Source organism: Delphinapterus leucas, chromosome 3 (assembly GCF_059928025.1).
Source record: "Delphinapterus leucas isolate spDelLeu-1000000601 "Yukka" chromosome 3, BTC_Dleu_Yukka2, whole genome shotgun sequence".
NCBI classification, from domain to species: domain Eukaryota; kingdom Metazoa; phylum Chordata; class Mammalia; order Artiodactyla; family Monodontidae; genus Delphinapterus; species Delphinapterus leucas.
Window position 1 is genome coordinate 37,477,384 of NC_143131.1, and position 26,676 is coordinate 37,504,059.

Consider the following 26,676-nt stretch of genomic DNA (forward strand, 5'->3'; position numbering starts at 1 on the left):
GTATTTCTCTGTGTTCTCATTTTGCTTAACTTACTGTGTTTGGGTTCTCCTTTTTGCAGGCCACAGATTTGTAGTTCCTGTTGTTTTTGGTGTCTGCTCCCAGTGGGTAAGGTTGGTTCAGTGGGTTGTGTAGGCTTCCTGGTGGAGGGGACTAGTTGCCTGTGTTCTGGTGGATGAGGCCTGATCTTGTCTTTCTGGTAGGCTGGACCGTGTCCGGTGGTGTGTTTGTGGGTGTCTGTGACCTTATGATTTTAGGCAGCTTCTCTGCTAATGGGTGGGGTTGTGTTCCTCTCTTGCTAGTTGTTTGGCATCAGGTGTCCAGCACTGTAGCTTGCTGGTCATCGAGTGGAGCTGGGTCTTAGCATTGAGAAGGAGATCTCTGGGAGAGCTTTTGCCGTTTGATATTACGTGGGGCTGGGAGGTCTCTGGTGGACCAATGTCCTGAACTCGACTCTCCCACCTCAGAGGCTCAGGCCTGACGCGTGGCCAGAGCACAAAGACCCTGTCAGCCACACGGAATCCCTGCCTCACCCCATGGGCGAGCGGCCGAGGCGGGTAGGTATGCTTTCTTCCTTTCATTGTGGAGCCTTTCCTCAGGTGTCTGGCACCTCTTGGCTGGACATTCATTCTAAGCAGAAGGCACTTAAATCTGATTGGAAGCTCCTTGCCTGCAAGTGAAACTGGCACCTGGAGGACTGCACAGTACATGGTCAGGTGGCTTTTGGGTTGGAGAACCTCCGAAGATGGGTTTCAGGAGGTCTTTTCTCTTTAACCAAAAGAGGAATCCCCTGCCTGGGGCATTATATACATGTTTCCCTTTATTCTGGAAACTCAAGGGTTTAGGGGTGCAGAGAGAAGAGGGAAACAGTGCTCCCATAACTGGATCTGAGCTAATGGACTGTCCTGTGCCTTCTGCTCCTGAGCTGGCCTGGGAGTGGGCAGAGGGAGTAGCAAACTAGCTCTGAGGAGAAAAGGGGCTGGGGCTCTCACTGCTCTACATTCAAACAATCCCCATTTTTGGTCTGCTTCAATCCTCCAAACTTTGAGGTAGTTGGTCTCTTATAGTTTGAAGTCTCTTGAGCGTTCGGAAAGGTATATCTCATTGGCGTGTCCAGTTTTGCAGTTTTCTTCACTGTCTTTGCAGAGTCATTAACTACTCCTCAATTTGCTTTCCATCTTCCCCAGATGTGTTGGTATCTTACATCTGCTATTACCTCTCTTACTCTGTTTGTCCTTATGGGTTTATGCCTTTTTCCCCTCCTATTTCTACTGTGGGGGTTTGGAAGGAAATAGAGATAAATGAAAGCATAAAATTCGTATTTAACTAGAAGTCCCTAATTATCTTTTGATTTTAAAAGCAGTCCATTAGTATTAGACAATCAGGTGTGGCAATCTCCCTGTATAACCAAAAGTAAAGCAAACTTTCTGTACACCAATTGTGTAAGATGGCAACATATTACATATTTTTAATTTTCTCTTTAAAGGTAAATACATGCACATGAAAAAAGGTGAATCATATAAAAAGAGTAAATAGTGAAAAATACACACCTTTCTCTCATTCTAGTTCCCAGTCCAACAACTCCCCTCCTCAAATGCAGTAAATATTGCCAGTTTCTCAGGTATACCCTCCTCTTTCTTATACTTCTGATATCACATTATGTAAACTCTACTGACCACTTAACAGTATATCTCGGATATCATAACTCATTCTTTTTCACAAGTACAATGAATTATTTCACAAATAATCCACTATTTTTGTATATGTATGTATTGTAACTTATTTAACTTGTCCCTACTGATGGGCATTTAATTAATTAATGTCTAGTTTTTTCCTACAGAACAATGCAGCAGTGAATATCTATCTAGCCATCTTTATATTAGAAATATGTATACCTTTGTGAATGTACGTGCAGGATAAATTCAAGTGGAATAGCTGAGGCAAAGGATACGTACACTTGTACTTTAATACCTATAGCCAATTGTTCTCCAAGCAATTGTACCAATTCATACCCTCTAACAATGAATGAGAGCTCCTGTTTCCCTCTCTAACCAGTGCATGATAATTTGAAGACTTTGGATTTCTAAGCAGTACTGTAGCGATTCTCAGTTGGATGGTGGAATTCAGACTAAGCTTTCACCTACACAAGAAGGCGGGGCCAGGAATACTATTGGCCAGTAGAAGGTAGCCCAGGCCTTGGAAATGTGGACTGAAATAAGCTTTCTGAGATAATTCAAGTAAATGTTGGGATAGTGGTATGTGTCTATAAATAAAATATTTACCTCTACTCAATAGATCATACCTGAATGTAACGATCAATCAGTTGGTAGGTTAATTCATTCCTTCTTCAACAAATGCTTATCATACAACTTCCAGGCACTGGGCTGAGCCCTGGGAGTTCGAAGAATAAGGTGCAGGTTCCTGCCCTCCAGGTGCTTATCTAGTTGGGGTTGGTAATGACAGCACCGTGGCAAGGCACTGGGAGAGAGGCAAGCCTGGAGTCCTGAGCAAGGCCCAGGAAGGACACAGAGCCAGGAAGTTCCGGAACCTGCAGGAACACGAGGCGATCGAGCACTGCATCCTGTCGAGAGGCCTTACTCTCTTTGCGTAGGTGAAGCTAAAGTTTCTTTCAGAATTCAAATTGTTACACCATTTCTTGTCTGTGTGGTCTCTTTCTGCCAGGGATCTGAGGAGATCTTTGTAGAGCTTCTTAATCTGAAGTGCAGGGATGGGTCTCAGAGGGCCTGTGAACCCCTTAAAACTGGATGCAGATTAGGTGTGCATGCTTTTTCCTGGGGATAGGGTCACAGGCTTCATCAGAATCTCAAAGGAGTGTGCAACTCCAGGAGGCTTAAGAACCAGTGGCTTAGATTTTCCTCAAGCGAATTCAGGCTCTTTCACCTTAAAATGTCTTTTAAAACACCCTACTCAGACTCTAGCCTAGAGGTGTGTGTGGTTACTAATACCTGGCCCCTTTTAAACCTCTGTCCTTTATCCTTCATCCAGCTTCCCCTCCCCCATGCAGAAATAGGCACAGTGATGGGCAGCCCCCCACCACTCCTCTTTCCTGTCCTTGTTTCTCTTTATTCAGCAACCCCATACTTAAACACAATTACAGTGTAAGCAATTCTGTACCTAACTGGAATAATGTGATATCATCAAACAGAATTGGGAATTCCCATTTCCAAGGCAGTCTCTCATGTTTTCGCTCGGGTTTTTTGGTTTGGAATGTTCAAGTCCAAAAATCGAGTTCAGCGCACATTTAGCAAACACTTTCTTTATTTAGGACATCATGCTCCATGCTGAGGGAGAGAGGAGGAAGAGCAGGATATAGAGATGAATTAAACCTGGTTCCCACCTTCAGGGAGAGGAGACCTGTCGGAAATTGTACAGAGTGCTGTGGGGATCCAGGGAGGAAGTGATTATTTCTTACTGGAGGCTGCATGGAAGAAAGTCATGAAGATATTCTAGCTGGGCAAGTATTTCTCATCACTGAGGAGGCCATAGACTTTTGCCCTGCAGTAACATTACCCTGTTTCTGAACCTTCAAAATGAGCTGCTGGGCCTGGAGGCTGACACCTGATTAGAAATACCTAGAAAATAAGCCTAGGAGAAAAATTAGCTGGTGTATGAGAACATACAGCGTAAAGGAAATATAACACATTGTTATTTGAATCAGTGTAAGAACTCTTGAAAACTGATAGGAAATCTTTGTCATTATGATGATAGTATTATCATTTTATTTCAAAATTTGACATCGTGGTCACTTTATTTTAGAAATGATGTGACCAGAAAAACTGACAGATTTTACTAAAGACATTTCTACTGTACCTACCAATTCCTTTTTTTTTTTTTTTTGGCCGTGCCACGTGGCTCGTGGGATCAAACCCTGGCCCCCGGCAGTGGAAGTGTGGAGTCCTAACCACTGGACCGGCAGGGAATTCCCTACTGTATTATTATTTTAAAAGTCTGGCTTCAAAGCAAGCCAGAAACAGAAGTAGAAAAATTATTTTGCTAGAAATATTTACAGGCTGTGAGGGCTTTTCTGAAATGTAGATCGAGGGGTGTGTGTGCGTACATTTTCTTCTTACTAAATCAAATGTGATCAAGCATTTACTACTGATATGAGTCATAACTGAAATTTGTAGAGTGCTTTTAGACTGGTGCTTACCAAGCAGTTTCACATTCATTATAAATCCCGTACTGTACATTAGCATGGGCTAATACATTTCCTTATTCTCTGTTCTTAGGATGAAGTAGCACCCACCAAATTTTTGAGACAGCTCACGGCTTAGAGGAAGGCTCATCTAAATAAAGGCGGCTAAAGTGGCATTGCAGGGATTTAATCCTCCTCTGGCTGCCCGTGTGACCAGAAGGCTGATTTGCAAGTTTCTTCTTTCCTGGGGTCCAGATTATCAGGTCTCCGGGGCCCTGCAACTTGACAGCAAAAGTGCAAAATGAAGAAGATCAGAGATACGCGCCAGCAGCGGGGACCTGAGGGCCTCTGCGGGGCTTTTACACACCAGAGCAAAAGATTCTCTGGCCATCAAAGGAAATAGCAAACTGGAGTCTTTGTTTTGGGACACAGCCACCTACCACAGAGCACCAGCACGGCCAGCCAGAAAGTTCTTGGAGCCTGATCAGGGAAGCGGCTCTGGTACCTGGACGTGTGCCTGATGGTCCAGTTAGAGCTGGGAAGTTCAGCGTGAAGGAAGGTCTCGAGTGAGGGCGGCTTCGGGCTTGGCTGGTAGGCGGTTCTGGCACTGGCCTCTGCGCTCCCCCGGCTGAAGCTGAGAAGGGGGGTTGCACATTCAGGAGTCTTTGCCCGGCTCCCAAGGACACAGGGCTCTGGCAGTCAACTCCCATCTCCCACCCGCCGGGCCCCTTCGGCCCCTCCCCAGCCTGCCCCCCATCGGTGCCTCTGCTGAGATGGAAACGTGGGCCTGCGGAGGACGATGACTGCCTTGTATGTGAATGGAGGCGGCCTGGAGAACACCCACTATGCCAGGTGGGACCGGCGAGAGAGCGTGGAGAGTGGCGGTCAGACGGAGTGCACCAAGAAGGACGGAGAGGGACAGCCTCGCCAGCTGACACCCTTCGAGAAGCTGACCCAGGACATGTCCCAAGACCAGAAGGTGGTTAGGGAGATCACTCTGGGGAAACGGATCGGCTTTTACCGCATCCGAGGGGAAATCGGAAGTGGGAACTTTTCCCAGGTCAAGCTCGGGATTCACTCCCTAACCAAAGGTAGGATCCAAACTCCACGGGTGATGCCCAGGGTGTTGGGACCTGGTTGGGGGTCGGGTTAAGAGTCCAGGGCCAAGGAGGCAGGTGAGGCGTCATCACTGAGCCCCTGCTAAGTGCAAGTCCTATGCCGGCCGCCGGCCATTGTTGCCGCAGTTCATTTTCACAGCGATGGTGTGAGCTCAGTATTTTTATTTCACTTTATAGATAAGGAAACTAAGATCCAAAGATGTCAAATGTGGCTTTAGCAGTTTAATCTTAGATGATTTTGACTCCAAAAACTCTCCCACTATAGCATGCAAGTGAACTCGCTAAAACATTGAGGGCAATCTGTCCTCTCCAGTTACACCTTGGAGAAGCGGAGGGGAGTGTGGCTTGATTCCAAGGCCACTCGTATTCCAGGTTCTTATTTGTAACTTCTGTTTGTGTTTGTTTGTCAATACCAGTGGCACAGGGGACCTCCCGGATGGTCGGTGGATAGCGGGGTCCAGCCTCTCCTCCTTACCAGAGGCTGCTGCTTCTGTTAGGTTTGGGGAAAAGGGACTTGACCTCAAGAACTTCTCTGCTTCAGTCTGCTCTGTACTAGTTCTCGTTGTTAGCTCCTTGCTTGCTACCAAATAGCCACGCTTGCTTGGTTGCTGGTCACTCTGGATTCTAGCCCAGCAGTGCCCACCACTCTGGCCTCAGAGAGGAGCTGTGTGGAGAGACCAGCAGCCGTTTGCTGCCCAACCCATGTGGGCACTTCTCCAAGTTACCTCTAATTTAGCTAACTAAGCCTGGAGATAGTCGTAACGGAGTCACAGGGCAGAGAAAGAATGCCTGCAACTCGGTATAATCTACAGACTTCCTAAAGCCCATGGGCTCTGCCCTCTCCCTGAGAGTCCCGTACTGACATTTATTCTCCTTGCACTCAGGCTGCCACCACGTCTCCAGGGCTGCGCTTTCTCATGTCAGAGTTTTGTTTTCTTTTCTTCTCCAACCCCCAGTCCCATTCCCCGCTCATCCCTGTTTGGCCCCTATGGAGAAAGTACCACAACCTCCTCTACCTACACACACACACACACACACACACACACGCACGCACATGCGTGCACACACGCCCAAGTCACTGGAGCTCCAAGTCCCCTTCTATCTTGCTCTGAGCCCAAGTGTCTGGGTTCATGCCTACTCACCTTACCTACCTGGGGACATTACAGCGCTCCTGTGAGCCCTCAGGTTCCTCGCTGACAAAATGCAGCCAGTAGCATTGATTACGTTACTCATAAAAGCAGCTCTAGGGCTGCGATTCACATCTAATTGGGAAAGATGTTGTTTTTCAATAGTCTAGAGCAAGAGTGAAAGACAACATAAAACACATAAGGAGATGAGGGGCCAGAAATTGAGAGGAAGACATGAACAGGAAGTGGAGAGAAGTTGCATAAAGGCAAACCAGGAGAGGAATTCAGAAAGGGGAGAGTGTCCGTTGTGGCAGAGAGGTCACAGGGGCTAAAGTCTGAGCAAAGCGTGTTGGAACTGCTTCCCGAGTGTAGGTTCAGATAGTAGATTCTAGTGGAGAGGATAGGATAGTGGAAAAAACATGTGCTTCAGAATCAGACAAATCTGTTCAAATCCTCGTTCAGTCACTTACTAGGTATCTGACTTCATGCATATTACTTAGCCTTTTTGGTCCTCAGTTGCATCAGCTGTAAAATAGAGACAATGATTCGTATCTTAGAATTGTTGGGGAAATTAGGAATAATATATATGAAGTACATGGCACAGAGTAGCCACTCAATAAATGGTAGCTATCATTGTGCAAGTCTATTTTTTACTTAAACCTATTTCAGAAGGAAATTTGATATTAAAGTCGTGAAAACCCATGAATAGAAGGTAGTGGTAAAAATAAATACAATGCACACAAATGTCAAAGTTCTGTTTATTTATTTTTCCAGCTTTATTGAGACGTGATTGACATATAATATCGTGTAAGTTTAAGGCGTACAATGTTCTGATTTTATATATGTATATATTATGAAATGATTACCGCAATAAGGTCATTGAACACACTCACCACCTCATATAGTTACAATTTCGTATGTGTGTGGTGAGAACTTTTAAAATCTATTCTCTTAGCAACTTGCAAAAAATGTTAAAGGGGGACTTCCCTGGCAGTCCAGTGGTTAGGACTCCACACTTCCACGGCAGGGGGCAGGGGTTTGATCCCTGGTGGGGGAATTAAGATCCCGCAAGCCACACAGCATGGCCAAAAAAATAAAATAAAATTTAAAGGAAACTTACGAAGTGACTGAAAGTAATTTAAAACATGCCAAAAACCCATCTGTGAGTTTCTCTTTACCTTACTTAGGAGAGTGAAGGGAGAACCGATACAGAAATAACATTTTTATGCTGTGTTTCGGTGCTATTTAAGGCTGTTTTCATGCACTAAAATCACTGCATGCCCCATGAGTGTTCAAGGTTCCACTTCGGGAAACACTGACCTCATCTAGCCCTCCTGAATTTTACAAATGGGGAGATGGAGGCTCAGAAGTGGCTGTCCCGAGGTCATGGCAGAGACAGGGTTAGAACCCAGCTTCCTTTTTGCTGCAAGCTACCTCGGGATTTTGGTGCAGGGTGGAGGGGGCAGCTCTTTCACATGCTGCCCTGAACAAGCCGACCACGTGGGCTACCACTGCCTTCTTCAGCCCCAGACCCCCACCAGACCCCACCCTGCTCACCAGCCATTCTCCTTCCTGGCGGCCGGACTGCCGAGGAGGGATCCTGCCCTCCAATGCCTGCAGCAGGGAAGCAGGGGACAATGCGCAAGTCATAGAGTGTATAACCAAGACTCAGAAGCAGCACCTACCTTCTGCCCGCCCTCCCTGTTCAGACAGTGTGTAAGAGAGAGCGGCACCTTGTCTTGAAGGTGGCAGAAGGTAGTGCAATATTGTGGAAAGATATCAGCTTTGGAGTCAGCCAGACCTGCGTGGAATTCCAATTCTTTTTTCCTCTAGCTGTGTGACCCCCGAACAAGTTATTTTACCATTCTGTGCCACAATTTCCTTATGTATACGTGAAGAAAATATATCAGCTGCCTAGGATTGCTAGGAGGAGCGAATTTTAAGAAGATATAATATACTGAATATTTACCATGTACCTAGACAGAGCATGTAGCAAGTATCCATTAAGTGCCAGTATTAGTCTACTTTCAAAAAAGTCCAGGTCCTTTAGGCCTGTGTGAGTCACACGTCATGCGTTTCATGGGACAGAAGCCGACTCAGATGAGCTCACGCTGACAGGGTGACTTGCGTGCAAGGGAATTTTGTGGCCGCTCAGCAGGGAGGTAGAGCCACGTTTCAAGGATGGAGGTTACCCTCTCCATCTCCCCTTTCTCTGGGATTGCGCGGCTTCTCATTTCTACTTCATACTTCTTTCTGCGGAGTGGCCTTCTCTGCTTAATTACCCAAAGGCATATGGCCAAGAATGATTGTTTCCAGTCCCATATCTACATAACCTCTCAGCTTTATCCCATCTCCATCCCACTAGTTTCATTCTATTTCAGCTCAGATTTTGAAAAGAATATAATCGCTCACTGACCAGCCGTCAATGGGCCACCGCTGAGTCAAGCGCCTGCCTATGTCAAGTCAGCTGCAGCCTTTCGGGTCACACGACCCACTGCACTGTCAGCAGGGCCCGAGGTCCAAAGAAGCGTCTCTGAGATGGGAGAGTGGAGAACACAGTAAATTGACGGACATACCATCACCGCGACAATAACCAGTTAAGCAGGGAAACCACCACAAGCCAGGAGCAGGAAAGCGTCTAATTCCTTAGACAGGCTGTTATGTGAGGAGGACAGAAGAAAGAGGAAGGACCACAACTGGTGTTTACATAGTGACTTTCTTCTTGAATGCCAAAGGCTTCTTGCCTGTCGTATTACAGAATTCACTTAATTCTAGTCCCTTGAGTTTCAGAGAATGCGGTGTTTTCCTGCTGTGTGGATGGAGGCCTCAGCGACCTCACTATCATGCTCTCCTCACTCCTAAACCACCACAGAGTAGCCCTATTGTCAAAGGCTCAATGTCAGCCTCTGCTTATGGGATGGGATGGGTGCACAAAAGGAGAGGAAGGCCAAAAGCACAGGCAGAGGAAAACTCAGTTCAACAAGCACATTTAAACAAGCCAGAAAATGTTAACAGCAGGTCATTGTGCACATTGTACTGATGCAACAGGAAAATGAATCCCAGATTTCACCTCCCAACTTGCAGACTCATCCCAGGATGGCCTCGTCCTGGTACCGTGCTCATCTCTCTTCTGGGTTCTATCAGAAGTGAGCCCAGGAAAGAGTAGGAAGGTGAGGACTAAAGGAACTGAGAGTGTGAAGGAGGGGAGACCCAGATGTGAATCGATGTGGGGATGAAGAAAGAGACGGGTGGTGTAGGTACTAGGAAGTGAGAACTCTGGGAGGATGACAGAGGCAAGACTGGAAGATTGTGACTTATGAAAAGAGGGAGGACGTTAGGCTCCCGGGAGCAGACTGGGTTGGAAAGACAGGGGGACATTCCTCTAAAATCTTTACCTCTACAATGGAAGGAGATTTATCAGGGAGTGGTTTAGCCTTGCTGGGAATTACAAATACCCTCTCCCATTACCAGGCCATGTCAGATGACATAGTCTGAAGAGCGATTTGTATAAATACGGTTCCCATGCAAAGCCAGCTTGCCAAGAATTGTCATTAGGTTTTCTAGGAAATATGGACATCCTGGATAAGATAAAGGAGGAGGTTCCCAGGGAAGCGGAGGGTTTCTGTGCCAGGGGCAGCTCCCAAGACAGTAGTTTAAAAAAAGACACCAGCTGCTCTGGATCCCTAAAGAGAAGGCTCCAGTATAGGCCCCTGCTGGCTGGAGTTTATTTTTATAGCTAATGGCTCAGATTCTCCTGGGCCTTGCAAGCTGATCGGGCAGGCTGAAGCCATCCTGAGTCCCCTTTTAGGCTGATTAGAAATTTCTCAAAAGAAATGACGCACTGGGCTTCTGAATATTTTATGTCCCATCTGTTGCCTCAGACAAAAGTAAAAGAGGCCATGGGTGCCTGTCCCTTTCTCTGTTGCTGTCCTTTCTGACCCCTTCATCCTTGGTCTTCTTCTCTGTTACTCTAGTCTCATGTTTCTAGAAGCCTTTCTTCTTCTCTCTCAATTTATTTATGCATCGGTTCATTCCTTCTTTTTTAAAAAATATAATAAACTCTCTTGTGCCTTACAGAGATGAATAAGATACAGCTCTTGCCTGATAGGAACTCGCAGTAGGTAATGGAGACAGACAGGAAACAACTGATAAGTGCTGTCACAGGGTGAGGTTACAAAGGGTGTGCTGAAATCAGGAAAGGGTCAATTGATCGGGAAGGGCTTGCGTTAGGTCTTGAGGTTTTCGGAGAAATAATGCAGGACACAGAGGAAAGGGAATTCCAGTCAGAGAGAGAGGATGTAAAGTGACTGGAGGTGTGAGCCAGGGTGCGGAGTGTTTGGAGACTTAAGAGTAATTCAATGAGGCTAGTGCATGGGATGCACCCACAGAGTAGTGGGAGATATGGTGGGTGATGTAGGCAGGGGCTAGATCATGGAGAATCTTCTTGCATATTTGGATTTTGTCATTTATGTATCAGGAAGCCATTGAAGAGCTTTGAGCAAGCAATTAATGAAATGATTATTAATTATTTCAGTGAGGAAAGGGAATTGAAGTTGGGACATGACAAGAGTCAGGCATGTCAGAATAAAATATTAGTCTAATGATCCAGATGAATGATGATGTCCACCTCAACTAAGGAAGTGACAGTGAGCATGGAGAGAAGGGGATGCATTTGAAAACTATTTTAGAGTATTGGAAAACCTGTGGTCAGCTGCATGGGGGAAAGCAGGAGAGGACAGGGAGGGGAAGAAGTAAAGATGACTCCCAGGTTTCCAGCCTTAATGACCTAGCAGTGAATAGTGAATATAGGAGAAGAAGTGGATTTGAGAGTGCAGATCTGGAAGCACTGACTTGGAGTACACGGAGGTCAAGTAAAGGAGCCCAGTGACCATCTTGGAACCCAAGAGACAGTATGCATGAGAAATAACGATTTGGGGCCTAACAGATCTGGGGTATAGTGAAAGTCTTGTATGTCCTGGTCGTAGGCTCCTTGGTGTCAGACATTGTATCATATTTGATCCTCAGACTTCCCCCACATTCATTATAACTAATAAATATTCAACAGATACTTGGTGAATTAAGTTAGTATAATAACTTCCCCGGAAAATCCAGTAGTGGTGGGAAGAGATATGGGAGGGAGCAATGCATGGCAGTACTCTCCGGTGGGTCCTTCGTGCTCTAATCTCCTAGAAGGACAGGGCTGGGGGACTCACACAGGCTCCAGTAGAGCTTAACCGAGAAGGCCCAGTGGTTTTGAAAAAGGGGTCCCTCCTCTTGAGTACATTCATTAAAACAGCAGTTTAAAATTATGTTTTCTGGATGCAACTAGAGATTATCGTACTAAGTGAAGTAAGGCAGAAGAAGAAAGACAAATACCATATGATATCACTTAGATGTGGAATCTAAAATATGCCACAAATGAACATATCTATGAAATAGAAACAGACTCACAGATGTAGAGAACAGACTTGCAGTTGCCAAGGGGGAGGGGGTATGGGGGAGGAATGGACTGGGAGTTTGGTGTTAGTAAATGCAAACTATTATATATAGAATGGATAAACAAGGTCCTACTGTATAGCACAGGAGACTATATTCAATATCCTGGGATAAACCATAATGGAAAAGAATATAAAAAAGACTTTGCTATACAGCAGAAATTAATGCAATATTATAAATCAACTATACTTCAATAAAAAAGTAAATTGAAAATAAATAAAATTATGTTTTCTTACTTTAAGAATGGTTAGTTATTGGCTTTGGTGAATCCATCCTAAAAATAACTTCAGTATTACTATAACAAAAAGAAGTTCCCTATTTATAATGCAAAGGACTCAAAATAATTTATATGCTCCAATGATGCAGGAAAGCTCGAGGATATTAAAGCATATGCACTTGGATGGAAGTCACACAGCCATTAAAAATCACAATTGTGGAGAATCTGTAGTAACGTGGAGGATGCGTGGACACGATAATAAATGAAAAAGCAAGGCGCAAACTTGAGTTACACTGCAGTGGGGATACTTATCCTGGGCTCTTGTGAGCGTTAAGTGAGATCATTTATTCAACAAATATTTGTTGATCACCTCCCCTGTAACAGGCACTGTTCTAGGGACTGGAGATACAGAAGTGAACAAAATAGACAACAATCTGTCCTGTGGAGCTTATGTTCTAGCAGGGAGAGACAGACAAAAGTAAGCCAGTAAAATATTCATTATGCTACGTAGTGATAAGGGACAGGAAGGAAGATAGAGCAGAGGGGAGGGGAGGGAGCACTGGGGGCTGCAGTTTTAGACAAAATGGCCAGGGACAGCCTCCCTGAGGAGGTGATCATTGAACTGAAGGGAATAAGGAAACTGGCCTTGGAGTCCATGGGGAAACGTGGTCAGGCAGAGGGGAGAGCAAGCAGAAGAGCGCCAAGGTGGGAGAGTGCCTGTAAAACTCTAGGAACGGCTGAGGCGTGTGACAGCAGAGGGTGGCAGGGACCAGACCACATAGGGTTAATACGCAGTATGGCAAAGTCAGGACTTCGGCTTTTCCTGTGAGGGAAACGTGAGCCCTCTGAGGCAGCAGAGAAGTGACAGCGCGACCTGGCTTAACGCTTAATAGGATCACCTTGGCTGCTCTGTTGAAAATAGGCTGCAAGGGGTCAAAGGCAGAAAAGGAGAGATCAGCTAGGAGCCTATCGGAATAATCCAGGCGAGACAGAATGGTGACTTGGACCAGGAAGGGAGCAGTGAAAGGCTGAGAAGTGGCTGGATTCTGGCTGTATTTAGAAGTAGAGATAACAGGATTTGCTGACAGATTGGAAGTGGAGTGTAAAAGAGAAGAGTCAAACACTCAAGGTTTTTGTCCTGGATGACTGCAAGAATAGTTTCCATTTACTGAAACTGGGAAGACTGTAGAAGGAACAGGTTTGGGGCGGGGGAGATCAGTATTGGACATGTTATGCTGGGCGTGCCTGTTACACATGCACAGCGGAGGCTGTTGGTGCCTCACCCGTGTCTCCTTGGGCCTTACCATTTCAGTGCATGCAGGCCAGACCTTCAAATGCCAGTCTCTCCATCTCTTTGCCTCTGGGCTTTCTCTAGCTGCTGGAGCTGCTGTTCCTGCATGCGTGGGAAATAGAGGGGAATTAATGTCTGCCAGGAACAGCCAACGACTAGGTACTGGCAGTAGTTGATGTACAAATACCCCAGCTCTCTCACTCGTCTCATGATAAAACTCAAACGATAACTCGCAGCAGGATCGTTGGAAGACGGAGGGAACAAAAGATGCCCATCGAGCTGAGAAGTCATCTTGAGACTGAAAAGTGAGGCAGGCAGCTCCATATACTCAATGGATCAGTTTGTTGTAGGGTACCTTACAAGGTGGGTTCAGGATCGGGCCGACAAAGATCTGGAAGCATTCGCAGCTATCCTCTGCACCGCCCGAAGGGCCACTGGGGCAATTTTATAGCTAACCTAGGGTATGGGAGTACCCTTGAAAACAGGAAGTACATTCCTAAGTCAAGATGATTGATTGGGTAACTAGTCTCGTGGGTACCAGGAAAATGTCAGGGAAGGTCTTCATCATTATTTGGGAACTAACAGAGCATAAAGGCCACCTGGACCTACCGATCATTAAACAATATCTGTTAACTACAAAGCCCTTGACAGAGAAGTGATTTGCCACATAGTGCAGTCCTGGGTAGGGTCAGTGGAAGGACAGGAGGAATTGTATGAGCCCGAGATGATGTCAGTTATGCTAACAGCCATGCAGGATTAACTGGTAACTCGCTTAGTAACACATCCTTAATTGGCTGCCTTTCCTCATTCTTCTACCAGTGTTTCCTGGGTACCACCTCCTTCATCAACTACTTGCACCTGAATCACTGCCTCATGATCTGCTTCTGTAAGAAGCCAAACTGAGACAACCAGGTGGAGGGGTCTTGTAGGCAGGTGTATTTATGCATCTGGAATTGTTGAGCAAATTGTAGGGATGTCCAAGGACTAAGCCTTCAGGTGCCGAACATTTAGAGGCTGGGCAGATGAAAAGAACACAGCAAAGGAGCCTTAGAAGAAGTGGCAAGAGGTAGGAGAAAAACCAGGAGCGTGTGTTTTCCTAGAAACCAAGTGACAATGGTGTTTCTAGGAGGAAGGATGAAATCTGAAAACTGGCCATTGGTTTTAGCAACTTGGAGGTCACCGGTGACCCTGAGAGGAGCTTTTCTGGTAGCAATATCTCTTAGGTTCAAGACATAATGAGGGGAGGACTGGAGACAGTGACGTAGAACCAGCTCTTTAAGAGAGTTTTGCTACAAAGAGAATGAGAAGAAGAGTCTGATGCTAGAGGGGGAAGTGGGGTCAAGAGAGGCTTTTTTGTGGTTTCTCAAAAACTTTTTTTAATGTTTAATATGCATAAATACAAAAAGAAGTATGAAAATCACAAATATGCAGTTAAATGACTTTTCCAAACTAAAAAGACCCATATAACCACCACCAAATTCAAAAAAGAGAACATTCCCAGTACTTTAGAGGCTCCCCTATCCCCCCCTTCTATTTACTACATCCCCAAGTATAACCACTACCCTGACTTCTAACACCACAGATTGTGTTTACCTGTAAAATTTATATAAATGGCATCATACAATTTGTCTTCTTTTGTCTTATTTCATTTGCTCAATATTAAACTTGTGAAAGCTGGGGACTTCCCTGGTGGTCCAGTGGTTAGGACTTAGCTCTCTCACTGCTGGAGCCCCGAGTTCGATCTCTCGTGCAAGCCGCAAAGCACAGCCAAAAAAAAAAAAAAAAAAAAAGTGGGAAAACCATCCGTATTATTTTATGTAGTTTAGATGCTTCATTCTTATTGCTACATAGCAGCCCATTGTACAAATATACTACAGTTTGTTTATCCATTCTACTGTTGATGAACGTGAGGATGGTTTCCAATTTGGGGCTATTATGAATAACGTTACTATGAACATTCTAGTACAAGTCTTTTGGTAACATGTATGCATTTTTGTGGGGAAGACTTTTTTTTTTTTTAGATGGGTAAATAGCACGAATGTATGCAGATGGAAAAGATTCAGTAGAAAGGTTAAAACTTATGACGCAGGAGAGAAGGAAGAAATTTTGGATGCCTGTTCTTGAGTAGAGGAGAGTAGATGGAATCTATTCAACATGTAGAGGGGTCTTAGCTAGGCCTTAGATAGGAGCAGGGACCATTTACCCAGAGAAACAGGAAGACAGAGTTTATGGGCACAGATTCAGGTAGGCTGGAAGAAGTGGCAGAAGGAACTTGAAGAAATTCTCTTCTATGGCTTTCTTTACTCAATAAAACAGAAATCTAAGTCATCAGCTATGAGTGAGGAGAGAGAGAAGGTATTAGAGATTTGATGGGAGAAGAGAAGCCATGAAAGCATCATCTAAAAGTGTAGGGGCACTATTGGACCAGGGAAATATAGTGTGTCTGCCAGGAGCAATAAAGACGCACCTGAGGTTATAGATCATGAATTCAAAGTGAGACAAGCCGTCATGGTCACTGCATGGGTGTAGGCAGAGAGTAGGTGGGAGGTTGGATTTAACCAGGGTGTGGTTCAGCTGAGAAAACACGATGAGAGAGACCAGAGATGTTGAGGGAGTACACAGAGCCATGACAACAACAATAAAGATGCTCCTCCAGGACTTCCCTGGTGGTGCAGTGGTTAAGAATCCACCTGCCAATGCAGGGGACACGGGTTCGAGCCCTGGTCCTGGAAGATCCCACATGCCATGGAGCAACTAAGCCCGTGAGCCACAACTACTGAGCCTGCACTCTAGAGCCCACGAGCCACAACTATTGAGCCTGCGTGCCACAACTACTGAAGCCCTCACACCTAGAGCCCATGCTCTGCAACAAGAGAAGCCACCACAGTGAGAAGCCCACACACTGCAATGAAGAGTAGCCCCCTGCTCGCCGCAACTAGAGAAAGCCCGTGCACAACAATGAAGACCAAACACAACCAAAAATAAATAAATAAATTTTAAAGAAAAGGAAAAAAGATGCCCCTCCAGCGCACACCACCAATCCTCCCCATTCCTCAACCCAGAAACCTTTACCTCTTCTTCAACCCTAACCCTTGGCTGAACCCCAAGTGCTATTGATGCTCCCTTCTAAATATCTCACCCTTTCCTAGTTGGATTAAATTGCTGTAATCTGTCTCCCTCATCCATATTTATGTCATCCTCTGCACTGCAGCCAGAAGCGGTCTTTTAGAAAATGCAAGGCTGGTCATATAGCTCGCTCTCTGCTTGAAACTTTCTAGTGGTTTCTCTTGGTTACCAGAGGGGAAGGGTGCAGGCAAGGGATAGTTAGCGAGTTTGGGATTGATATATACACACTGCTATATTCAAAATGGATAAGCAACAAGGACCTGCTGTATAGCACAGGGAACTCCACTCAATATTATGTAACAACCTAAACGGGAAAAGAATTTGAAAAAGAATGCATACATGTATATGTATAACTGAATCACTTTGCTGTCCACCTGAAACTAACACAACATTGTTAATCAACTATACCCCAATATAAAAGAAAAGAAAAGAAAAGAAAAACTCTCCAGTGGTTTCTCAATGCCCTTAATCTGAGGTCCAGAATATGACTCACGGACTTTGGCCCTGGCTGACTCTCCAGCCTCGTCTTGGCCTATCTTTTCCTTCATTCCCCATGTGCCAGCTCCACTCTCTTCTTTCAATCCCTCAAAGGCAGTGGTCTCCAAAGTAGGGTGCACATACCCATGGGGTTGCCTACTGGGATGAGGGAAGAAAATATTAGAACTTCTTTTCTATATTTATTTGTTATTACATGTTTTTAATTTCCATGATTACATACATTTAAAATGTGTATATTAGTAGTACATGCATATAATTTATAAACATACACAGAGAGCAATGCTCAAAAATGTTTATTAGTAAAGGAAGCTAATCAAAAAAGTGTATAGACCATTACCCTAAGGTATTAGGGTCTTTCCTGCCTCAAGATCTTCTCTCCTATACAACCTTACTATTAGAATCTCCCCTTATTGCTTCTCCCCTACTTTCCTCTAGTTAACATTTAGAGTCCAGGGAAAGTGTTAAAAATCTTCCCTGACCCTCTGACTCGGGGTACATCCCCTTGTTTTTGCTCCACTGCATCCCGCTCTCTTACCCTCCTAGCCCACTGTGCTGGACATCTTCCACCTGCTTCCCCAGATCCATTTTGCTCTCTGTCCCAGACTTCATCACGTCTCTTTAGTCCTATGGGTTCCAGTTGGCTTTGGCTTGTAGGGAGCCCTTGAACTGGATCAAAGGAAGGAGAGGGAGAGCCTGAGATCTGTTCCCCCAGCCTGACTATGAGGTTGATTCAGGCCAGCTGTACTTCTGGAAGGACGTCTCAGCTCCCCTCAAGGTAGCTTTCTCTACACAACACTCTCTAGGTTCTAATATCTGCTCCCTCCCCCTGTCCCTTTGGTCCCAAAGACAGATTTTGCTTGGTCCACTCTAGGTTTGAAAGTTTGAATTAGTTGCTGACACTTAATGATTAGAATGACTGCATTACAATACAGATGTCTCTTGAAAAAAATTAGATTTGATAACACTGAGTCTACATCCCAAACAGTAACAATTGTCTGGAGTTGAGTAGCAGCTGCCCCTTTGCTCTGGGGCATGTACTTCTCAGGACTCCACAGTCCCCACTACTCCCTGTTGCCTTACAATAAGCTTTCCACCCTATTTCCACCCTGGCCTCTAGAGACATTTGAGTTTGCAAGTCCTGGTTTAAGGAAATGTGTCAGTCTCTTCCACAAATTTGGAGAAAGGGGAGGTTTACCTCTCGAATTTCTCTACTTCTCTCTCTCTCCTCTCCGTCACTACCGAGAGAGTCCTCTCCCTGCGGTTGCTATCATCACCTCCAAAACCACCACCCTGCCCTCAGGTGTGCTCTGCTCCTATCCCTTTCCCACACTGCAGCCAGAGTACCCATTCTAAAGTGGATATCTGGTTATGACAATCCCTTAAAACCTTGTAGTGTCTTCCTACTGCCCTAAAAATAAAGGCTACTTAAAAAAAAAATTGAAGTATGATTAACTTACAATACTATATCACTTTCAGGTGTGCAACATAGTGATCCAATCTTCTTATACATTACAAAATGATCGCCATGGTAAGCCATCTGTCACCATACAGAGTTATTACAATATTACTGACTATATTCCCTGAACTATACATTACATCCCTGTGACTTATTTTATAACTGGAAGTTTGTACCTCAATCTCCATCACCATGTCAACTGAAAAAAAAATACACAACCTAAAAGTTGAGAATTATCTTTTATTCAGCAGACAAACTGAGGACTTAAGCTGGGGACACAGTCTCTCAGATGGCTCTAAAGAGGTGAGGGGGGAGCCAGGGTATATAGGAGCTTTTGCAACAAAGACCAGGTAGTCAGAACTTCAAAAGATTACTGTTAATTAAAGAAAACCGGATATTGCAAGTTAAGGAATTCAGCACTTCTCTGTGTATGGGAAGATGCAAAAGTCGGGGCTCATTGAAATCATTCCTTTGATGTGCACCTCAGCTATCTGGGGCCAGTATCCTGTGCTTTCTCATTCTGAGTCTCCCCAGGGTGCAGGGGGGGTCGGGTGGCTGCAGGGCTGACTGCTCGATGGCTGGCATCCCGTTTCTATCCTGAGTTCCCTCAGGCCTCACCTTCAGCGGCTGTAATGTGAAGGCTTAATGGCTGCAACATCCTTTTGTTTACTGATATGTCCGGCAAAGTTTTTTTTTCTCTGAGAGTGTATTTCTTCGTCTTCCCACCCCCAAGACTACATTTCTTGAAATAATTTCCAGGTCTCTGGGTAATGTGACGCCTGCCTACGCTGCAGGCTGGTTTGGGACCCCTTTCCCCCAGCCTGCCAATTCTCCATGCCCAGCGGAGTGGGCTCCTCTTAGATCCTCAAACACAAACGTGACATCTCGCCCAGACCTGGCACACTGTCCCCTTCCCACGGCCAAGTATTGGGCCTCCCTCCTCACCTCCTGTTCACAAGGCAAGTGTCATTTCTCGGGGGTCTCTCTGTTCTCCTATGTGCGCCCCTTCCTAACACGTGCCACGCTTGTAATGAGGGTTTTTTCAAAGTCTCACTGGGCTGTAGGAACATGTCTGTCTTTTTCAGTCTGGGGCAGAGTAGGTTTTGCCTGAACATTGTTGAAAGGGTGGGACTTAGAGACCTAGTTCTTCACGAGCCGGCAGCTTCTACCACGTAGTGACAATTCAGAACACCGGGGCTTTTTCAGACGTTTCAGATGGTTGTACATGTGCGTTATGCGGCATGACTATAATCTGATTTAACACAAAGCGAAGGAAACAGGCTGGGACTAGAGTGAGCCGTCGGACGCCTAAGGGCGCAGAATGTCAGAACGCATTTCCTCTCGCAAACATTCTCCTGCCTCACTCTGGTCCCGGCCGTGGGAGGGCAGCCTTTCCTAAGAACCGCTCAAATATAAAACTGAACATCTAGAACTAGGATTGTCCTAAAGGGAGGTTTGAGACAGCGGCCTGGACGCACACCCCAACCGGATTCTTGGGCGGTCGCAGGGTGAGCAGCGCGCGTGCAGCTGCGGCGGCCGAGGGGGCGGCAGAGAGGGACCCGCACCTAAGCAGAAGCCTGGCCTGCGCTGGGGAGGACCGGCCGCAGTAGCGGCCCCTTCCGCAGGCAGGCTGCCAGGCTGAAGGACGGAATTCATTATTCTAGCCCTTGGGATAACAGCTCGCCTACCAGGCTACACAAAACCAGAGTTTCTGTTTCAGGTAAAGAGCGGCGGGGAATCTTAATCCTAAAGCCTCAACAGCACAAAGGACGCGAGCAGCGGGGCGAGAACGCCCCGGGGACCGGCCGTGGCGGTCCATCCGTCTGCCGGGAGGATTGCCTGCGGAGGTCGCGGGAGCCCTGAGGGTCCTGCCCCGTGTAGCTTCCCTCCTTCCCCACCCGAGCAAGCGCGGCCACCTCAGGCACCAGCGAGCCCTGCCTCTTCGTCTTCCAGGAGTCCTAATGGACCTACTTTAACAAACCGATAACACTCCTGTTTTAAACTAGCAGCTTCTATTTTCATGACCATAACCACTGTGCCAAAAGTTCCTCAAACCAGTTGTTTTGCAAGTAGGTCAAACAGGCGCCCTGCCATCCCGTTCTCCCCGTTTATTCGCCTGGAAAATTCTTTCTTATCTAATAGAAAGTCTGGTCCAGTTTGAACCAAATAATGAATGAAGTGTTACTTCGGAGTAGCGATTCATTCATTTTCAAACATTAACCATTTTTATTACACAATCTATGTTAATTGTATAATTAATTGTAGGAAAATTAGAAAACACAGATAAGTAAAAAAAAAAAGAAAAATTAAAGGGAAACCATCCATTAGCGGGGGATAAACTGGGAGATTGGGACTGACATATATACATGACTATAAAATAGATTAATAATAACCTGCTGTACAGCACAGGGAACTCTACTCAATACTCTGTAATGGTCTACATGGGAAAAGAATCTTAAAAAAAAAAAGAGTGGATATATATACGTATAACTGATTCACTTTGCTGTACACCTGAAACTAACACAACATTGTAGATCAACTATACTACTCCAATAAAAGTTTTAAAAAGAGAAAACCATCCATGATCCCCCCTATTAATAAAATAACTATTCTAAACATTTTGGTGTATATCTTGCCAGATTTTTTCCTATGCGAATGCACATTTGTGTTTTTCCTCACTTGTTCTATACTGAGCAACTTTCCATGTTCATAAATAAAGATCAACGTGATTATTTTGATAGCTGCATGTTGTACCATTAGAGAGATAGATGAACCACACTTTAACCATCTTTCTTGCTGGACACTTAAGCTGTTCCCAGTGTTAGAGAAGTCTTCTTACACAAGCAATCTTGTACATGTGTCAGATTATTTCTTTAAGATTAATTGCCACAAGTAAAAAGGGTGGGTCAAAGGGTGTGACCATTTTAAAGACTCTTAAGACGTAATACCAAACTACAGTCCAGAACCATGTTACCAACTAGTCCTCCCACCAGTAGCACCTTGCAGTGCCCGACTCTTCATGGCTTTCCAACAATCCAGACACACCGAGCACTGGTGTTTCCTGTACTGGTACATGGTGTGCCAGGCACTGACAAAGTCAAATCAGATCAAACAGCCCACGCAAGGAAGGGGGTAGGAGGAAGAAAAAGATGAGGAGTCAATATTTACAGGTAAATGTGCTGAGATTATAGTACAGAGAATACACAGAAACTGGATGTCATCATCCTGGGACAGGTGTCATAGAAGGCTTCCTGGAAGAGGTTGGTTCTGAGGCTGGCCTTGAAGACCCATCCGGCATTAACTGAGTAAAGAACAGGAAGGAGTGATGAGTCAGAGAGAGGAAATAATCCAGGTAGATCCAGGAAGACGAAAGATCCCAGGCATGAATGTCCTGTACCTTTTCAGTGAACACGTTAGACTACAGGGTGCATGGGGAGGTGGTTAGGAGCGGTGGGCCATGAGGCTGAAGAGGTAGCTTGGGCCTGATCAAGAGGGGCTCTGTCGGCTAAATAAAGGTGCTTTAACTTTATCCAGAAAACTGGATAAAGCTCACCAAACTGAAACCTCCTTGGGAGGCAGGAGTTGGCATTAAAACCTGTACATGGTAGAGTCACACTGATCTAAGGGACCAGCATAGATGTTGAACTCAAAAACTTTTGTTTGTCATTACTGCTGAGGAGCTTTCTGAGCTGGAAATAGCCACTTAACCTCTGTGTCTAGTGAAATAGAGGGACTAGGTTCCTTCCAGTTCTAAATAGCTATGAACTCAGGCACATCCTTTGACTTTTTCTTTTTTTTTTTTTTGTTCCAGAAAAGGTGGCCATTAAGATCCTGGACAAGACCAAGTTGGACCAGAAAACCCAAAGGCTCCTATCCCGCGAAATCTCCAGCATGGAAAAACTGCACCATCCCAACATCATCCGCCTGTATGAAGTCGTGGAGACTCTATCCAAGCTCCACCTGGTGATGGAGTATGCAGCGGGTGGGGAGCTCTTTGGGAAAATCAGCACTGAAGGGAAGTTCTCAGAACCAGAGAGCAAGCTCATCTTCTCCCAGATTGTGTCTGCCGTGAAGCACATGGTGAGCGGGGCGAGGAGGGAGAGTCCTGATCCCATTCTACCCACAGTGGGAGCATGGGGCTTTAGTTTACCATCATCTAAGCATCCCCGAAGGCTTTAGTCCTACAAGCGCAGACAGCAGTCCCTTCTGTGAGAGTCAGATGTCTGGCTGGGATTGTGCTCCCTGCCTCCGAAGCAATGCCCAGGGATCTCCAGTTCCACGGCAGCCTCCTGGCCTCTGTGGAAGTTGGCAGGACTCGCTCTGAGCAGCCGGATGACCATCACCCCCTCCTTGGCCACATGCATTCCTCCAGCCCCGTCTTCCACTACTCGGAGAGCTGGCTTCTCACTGCTTCTTGGCCTTGCCTCCCTAATTCTGTGTCTAGGATGCCCTCTCCCCTCTTTTCACATCTCACATCCTCAATCCCATCCACACTTCGTGACCCAGCTCAGTTCTGTGTCTCTCTGTGAAACTTTCTTCAATCTTGGGTCAGCCCGCGCTGATCTTCACGCCTTTGGTGAACCCCACTAGCTCTTTTTTTGTTTGTTTGTTTGCTTGCGGTACGCGGGCCTCTCACTGTTGTGGCCTCTCCCGTTGCGGAGCACAGGCTCAGGACGCGCAGGCTCAGCGGCCATGGCTCACGGGCCCAGCCGTTCCATGGCATGTGGGATCTTCCCGGACCGGGGCACGAACCCGTGTCCCCTGCATCGGCAGGCGGACTCTCAACCACTGCGCCACCAGGGAAGCCCCCCACTAGTTCTTGCTGCCTCTGTGCTCAACACATTAACACTTGCTTGTGTCATTCTTATTTTAGTTCTCTGATTATGTCTTTAGATAAACCTGGACTCCATAAGCATACTCCCCAGTTCCTCCATGAACTGGTTCTCCTGTGCCCTCCCTATTGTTGGTTGTCCCGCTGGGCACACAGGAGGAATCTGACTTGCAGACCTGATGACCACTTGTACCACTCTGTTAGTGCAAAGGTTTTCTGCCCTCTTTGCCAAGCTCTCAGTCCAATTGGCAGGAAGAGACACTTGTCTGGTGTCTATATTAGTTGAGAGGCTGTTTCTAGTTTGCTCCTCTGTTCGGATGTCATGAGACAAGAACTCGGATCAGTGAGCTCCTGGCCAAATTATTAACAGGTTACTAGTGACCTAAGGGGCCCAAGATGGCAGCTGGGAGGGAGAGGGGGAGGAAAAAGAAGTGAGCAGGGAGAACCTGAGTGTGATGGTAGTGGCTGTTTCAGACCTGTGGTTGTCATCTAAGTGGCCCTGTGCTGGGGTGAACTTTCCCTGGGCCAGGGAATAAGCCAGACCCTTACCAAGCAATGGAGCAGATGGGCAGTGTCTTGCACATTCTACTTGGAAAAGAGATCTGGTGAGAGAGCAGAAGAGGATCCAGCAGTAGAGGATGCAGACTGAGTCCTCTGAGGCTCTACACCCTGACCTTTCTCCTAGCTCTCTGGTCTCCAAAAAGAGGAAGGGTGAATGATAGACATAGATTCAAATTTTATCAGGTTTGTTTGCTATGTGCCAGGACCATGCTGAATGCTATAGATACAGCATCACATACAGTTCTCACAACAGCCTCATGAGGCGGTTCTCAGTGTCCCATTTTACAAAGAAGGAAGGCGACACTCACATACACAGCTGGTATAGTTGAATCTAGAATTAACCAAGATGTCAGGCTCCAAAGCCTGGATTCTTGACACAGGAGATCCAGCCGGAAAAGTGACATTAAACCATTTCCCAAGAGCCCTTGGCATTAAACTGGTCAAGGGTCTTCAAGGTTGTCTGGATCCAGAATTCAAGGGTAGGGATTGGATCTGCTGCCAGAACCTTGCCCAACATAGTATCTTCCCTTCTATTGAATTCCATAGCGATAAAGGAGCCCACCCAAAGGAGCAGGGGTGTGGGCTTGGGAGAGGACTCCTCACCTTCTTGGGGTTGGCCCTACTCAAGAGATTGCTCAGCCGGAAAAACACATACAGGGTCTCAGAAACGAAAGATTACTGTTTCACTGTTTCACAAGATCTGGGTCTTACTTCTGGCCCTAATTCCTAAGTCCACGTGTGTGGGACAGACTCCAACACTCACCCCACAGAACAGAACCTTTGGTCTGCTTGGAGGGTGTGGGCTTTACCCTAGGCTAACGGTTATGACAGGGCAGCTCTCAAGATCTGAGGTCTGACATGACTTAAGTTGATCTCCATTGAATTTCTGTTGTTATACCATTAGCAAATTCTGTTGTTACACCATTGTTTCAGAGCAACTGATGCATCTTTAATGTTGGTATATTACTTTGAAAATGATGACTTTTTCCCCCTTTGTCTTCTTTCCACAGCATGAAAACCAGATTATTCACAGAGATCTGAAAGCAGAAAATGTGTTCTATACCAATAATACTTGTGTGAAGGTGGGGGACTTTGGGTTCAGCACAGTAAGTAAGAAAGGTGAAATGCTGAACACTTTCTGTGGGTCTCCTCCCTACGCGGCGCCCGAACTTTTTCGAGACGAGCACTACGTTGGCGTTTATGTGGATATCTGGGCCTTGGGGGTGCTTCTGTACTTCATGGTGACGGGCACCATGCCGTTTCGGGCAGAGACCGTGGCCAAACTGAAGAAGAGCATCCTGGAGGGAACGTACAGTGAGCCTCCGCACGTGTCAGAGCCCTGCCTCCGGCTCATCCGGGGAGTCCTCCAGCAGGTACCCGCCGAGAGGTACGGAATCGACTCCATCATGAACAATGAGTGGATGCAAGGAGTGCCGTACCCCACCCCTCTGGAGCCTTTCCAACTGGATCCGAAACATTTGTCAGAAACCAGCACCCTCAAAGAAGAAGAAAATGAGGTTAAAAGCACTTTAGAACACTTGGGCATTACGGAAGAGCATATTCGAAATAACCAAGGGAGAGATGCCCGAAGCTCCATCACAGGCGTCTATCGAATCATTTTGCATAGAGTCCAAAAGAAAAAGGCTTTGGAAAGTGTCCCAATAATGATACTACCAGACCCTAAAGAGAGGGACCTAAAGAAGGGGTCCCGTGTCTACAGAGGCATAAGACACACATCCAAATTTTGTTCAATTTTATAAATTGCATTAGACTGCTGGTAATTAAGCAAGATCATTGTTGCTGCTTTCACATTTTTTCACCAACTTGAGTGGAGACTTTTTTGTAATTTTTAAATAAATTTAAATTTAAGATATGCATTTCCCCTCCGCCCACCCCCACCCCCCAAAAAAAGTCTATTAGCTCAGATTCTGGCTTGGTCTGCAACCTCATCTTGTTTTCAAACTCTAGCATTCACTCAGTTAATCGAGAAATACTTACGCAGTGCCTACCATGTGCCAGGCGCTGTTTAAGGTGCTGCAAAATAAAATATAGGCCAGGTCCTTCCTCTCCTGTGCGGGATAGTCTAGTCATTACTGCAGTTTGTCCTGAGGCTGTAACCGGACTCATACCTTCCTTCCTCCATCAACCATTGTAAATTTCCCTCACCTTTGGCCGGCATTCCGGCTGGCCTAGATTGGGTGGTATGACCCAGACCTTTATCATCAGAGGATCTGAACCCTTAGATGCCTTGCTCTTGTTGGCTCATGGTTGCTGCAATTGCCTCTTCACCATTATTATGAGGCTCTAAAGTAACACTCTTGGGTTCAGACATACTCCTCTTTAGCTCCTTATGAAAATCAGGGTCCGTAATTCCCACCACTATAATACCTCCTTTCTTTGCCGGCTTGTCACCTGGCATGGGGATCCCAAAGTGACCATGTGGTAGCCATAGATCTCAATTCACTGGACCCCTACCGGGTCTCCCGGTAGAAGCATCCCCCTGCCCCCAGGATCGAAAACCTCTACTCTAGCCAAGCCGAGACTGTAGGAAAAAGAAGTACAAATTCTTCAAGTGGGTCCCTGATTGTGATGGTAAGAAAGTCAATCATGCTTCTACCCAGTGGTTCCCAGACCTGTGTATTTTAACAGCAGGAGATACATATCTATGAGCCATTGTTAAATCATGTATACTGAATCCTGAGGGATAGCACCCCAGCCCTGCAGGGTGCTGCCCTATAACTGGTGCCTTAGCTGAGCCACTCCATCCATCTATGCTGGCTGCTTCTGGTGTTGAGGTATAT

General features: G+C 46.0%; 1 protein-coding gene across 1 annotated transcript; it reads left to right on the forward strand.

Moving 5' to 3' along the window:
• The first annotated feature begins 3,663 nt into the window (after positions 1 to 3,663).
• On the forward strand, positions 3,664 to 25,744 carry NIM1K (NIM1 serine/threonine protein kinase). Its single transcript, XM_022598095.2, has 3 exons — positions 3,664 to 5,245; positions 22,295 to 22,563; positions 24,886 to 25,744. Exons 1-3 carry the CDS (start codon positions 4,954 to 4,956, stop codon positions 25,633 to 25,635), a joined length of 1,311 nt encoding a protein of 436 aa, XP_022453803.1. The 5' UTR covers positions 3,664 to 4,953; the 3' UTR covers positions 25,636 to 25,744.
• The last annotated feature ends 932 nt before the right edge of the window (positions 25,745 to 26,676 follow it).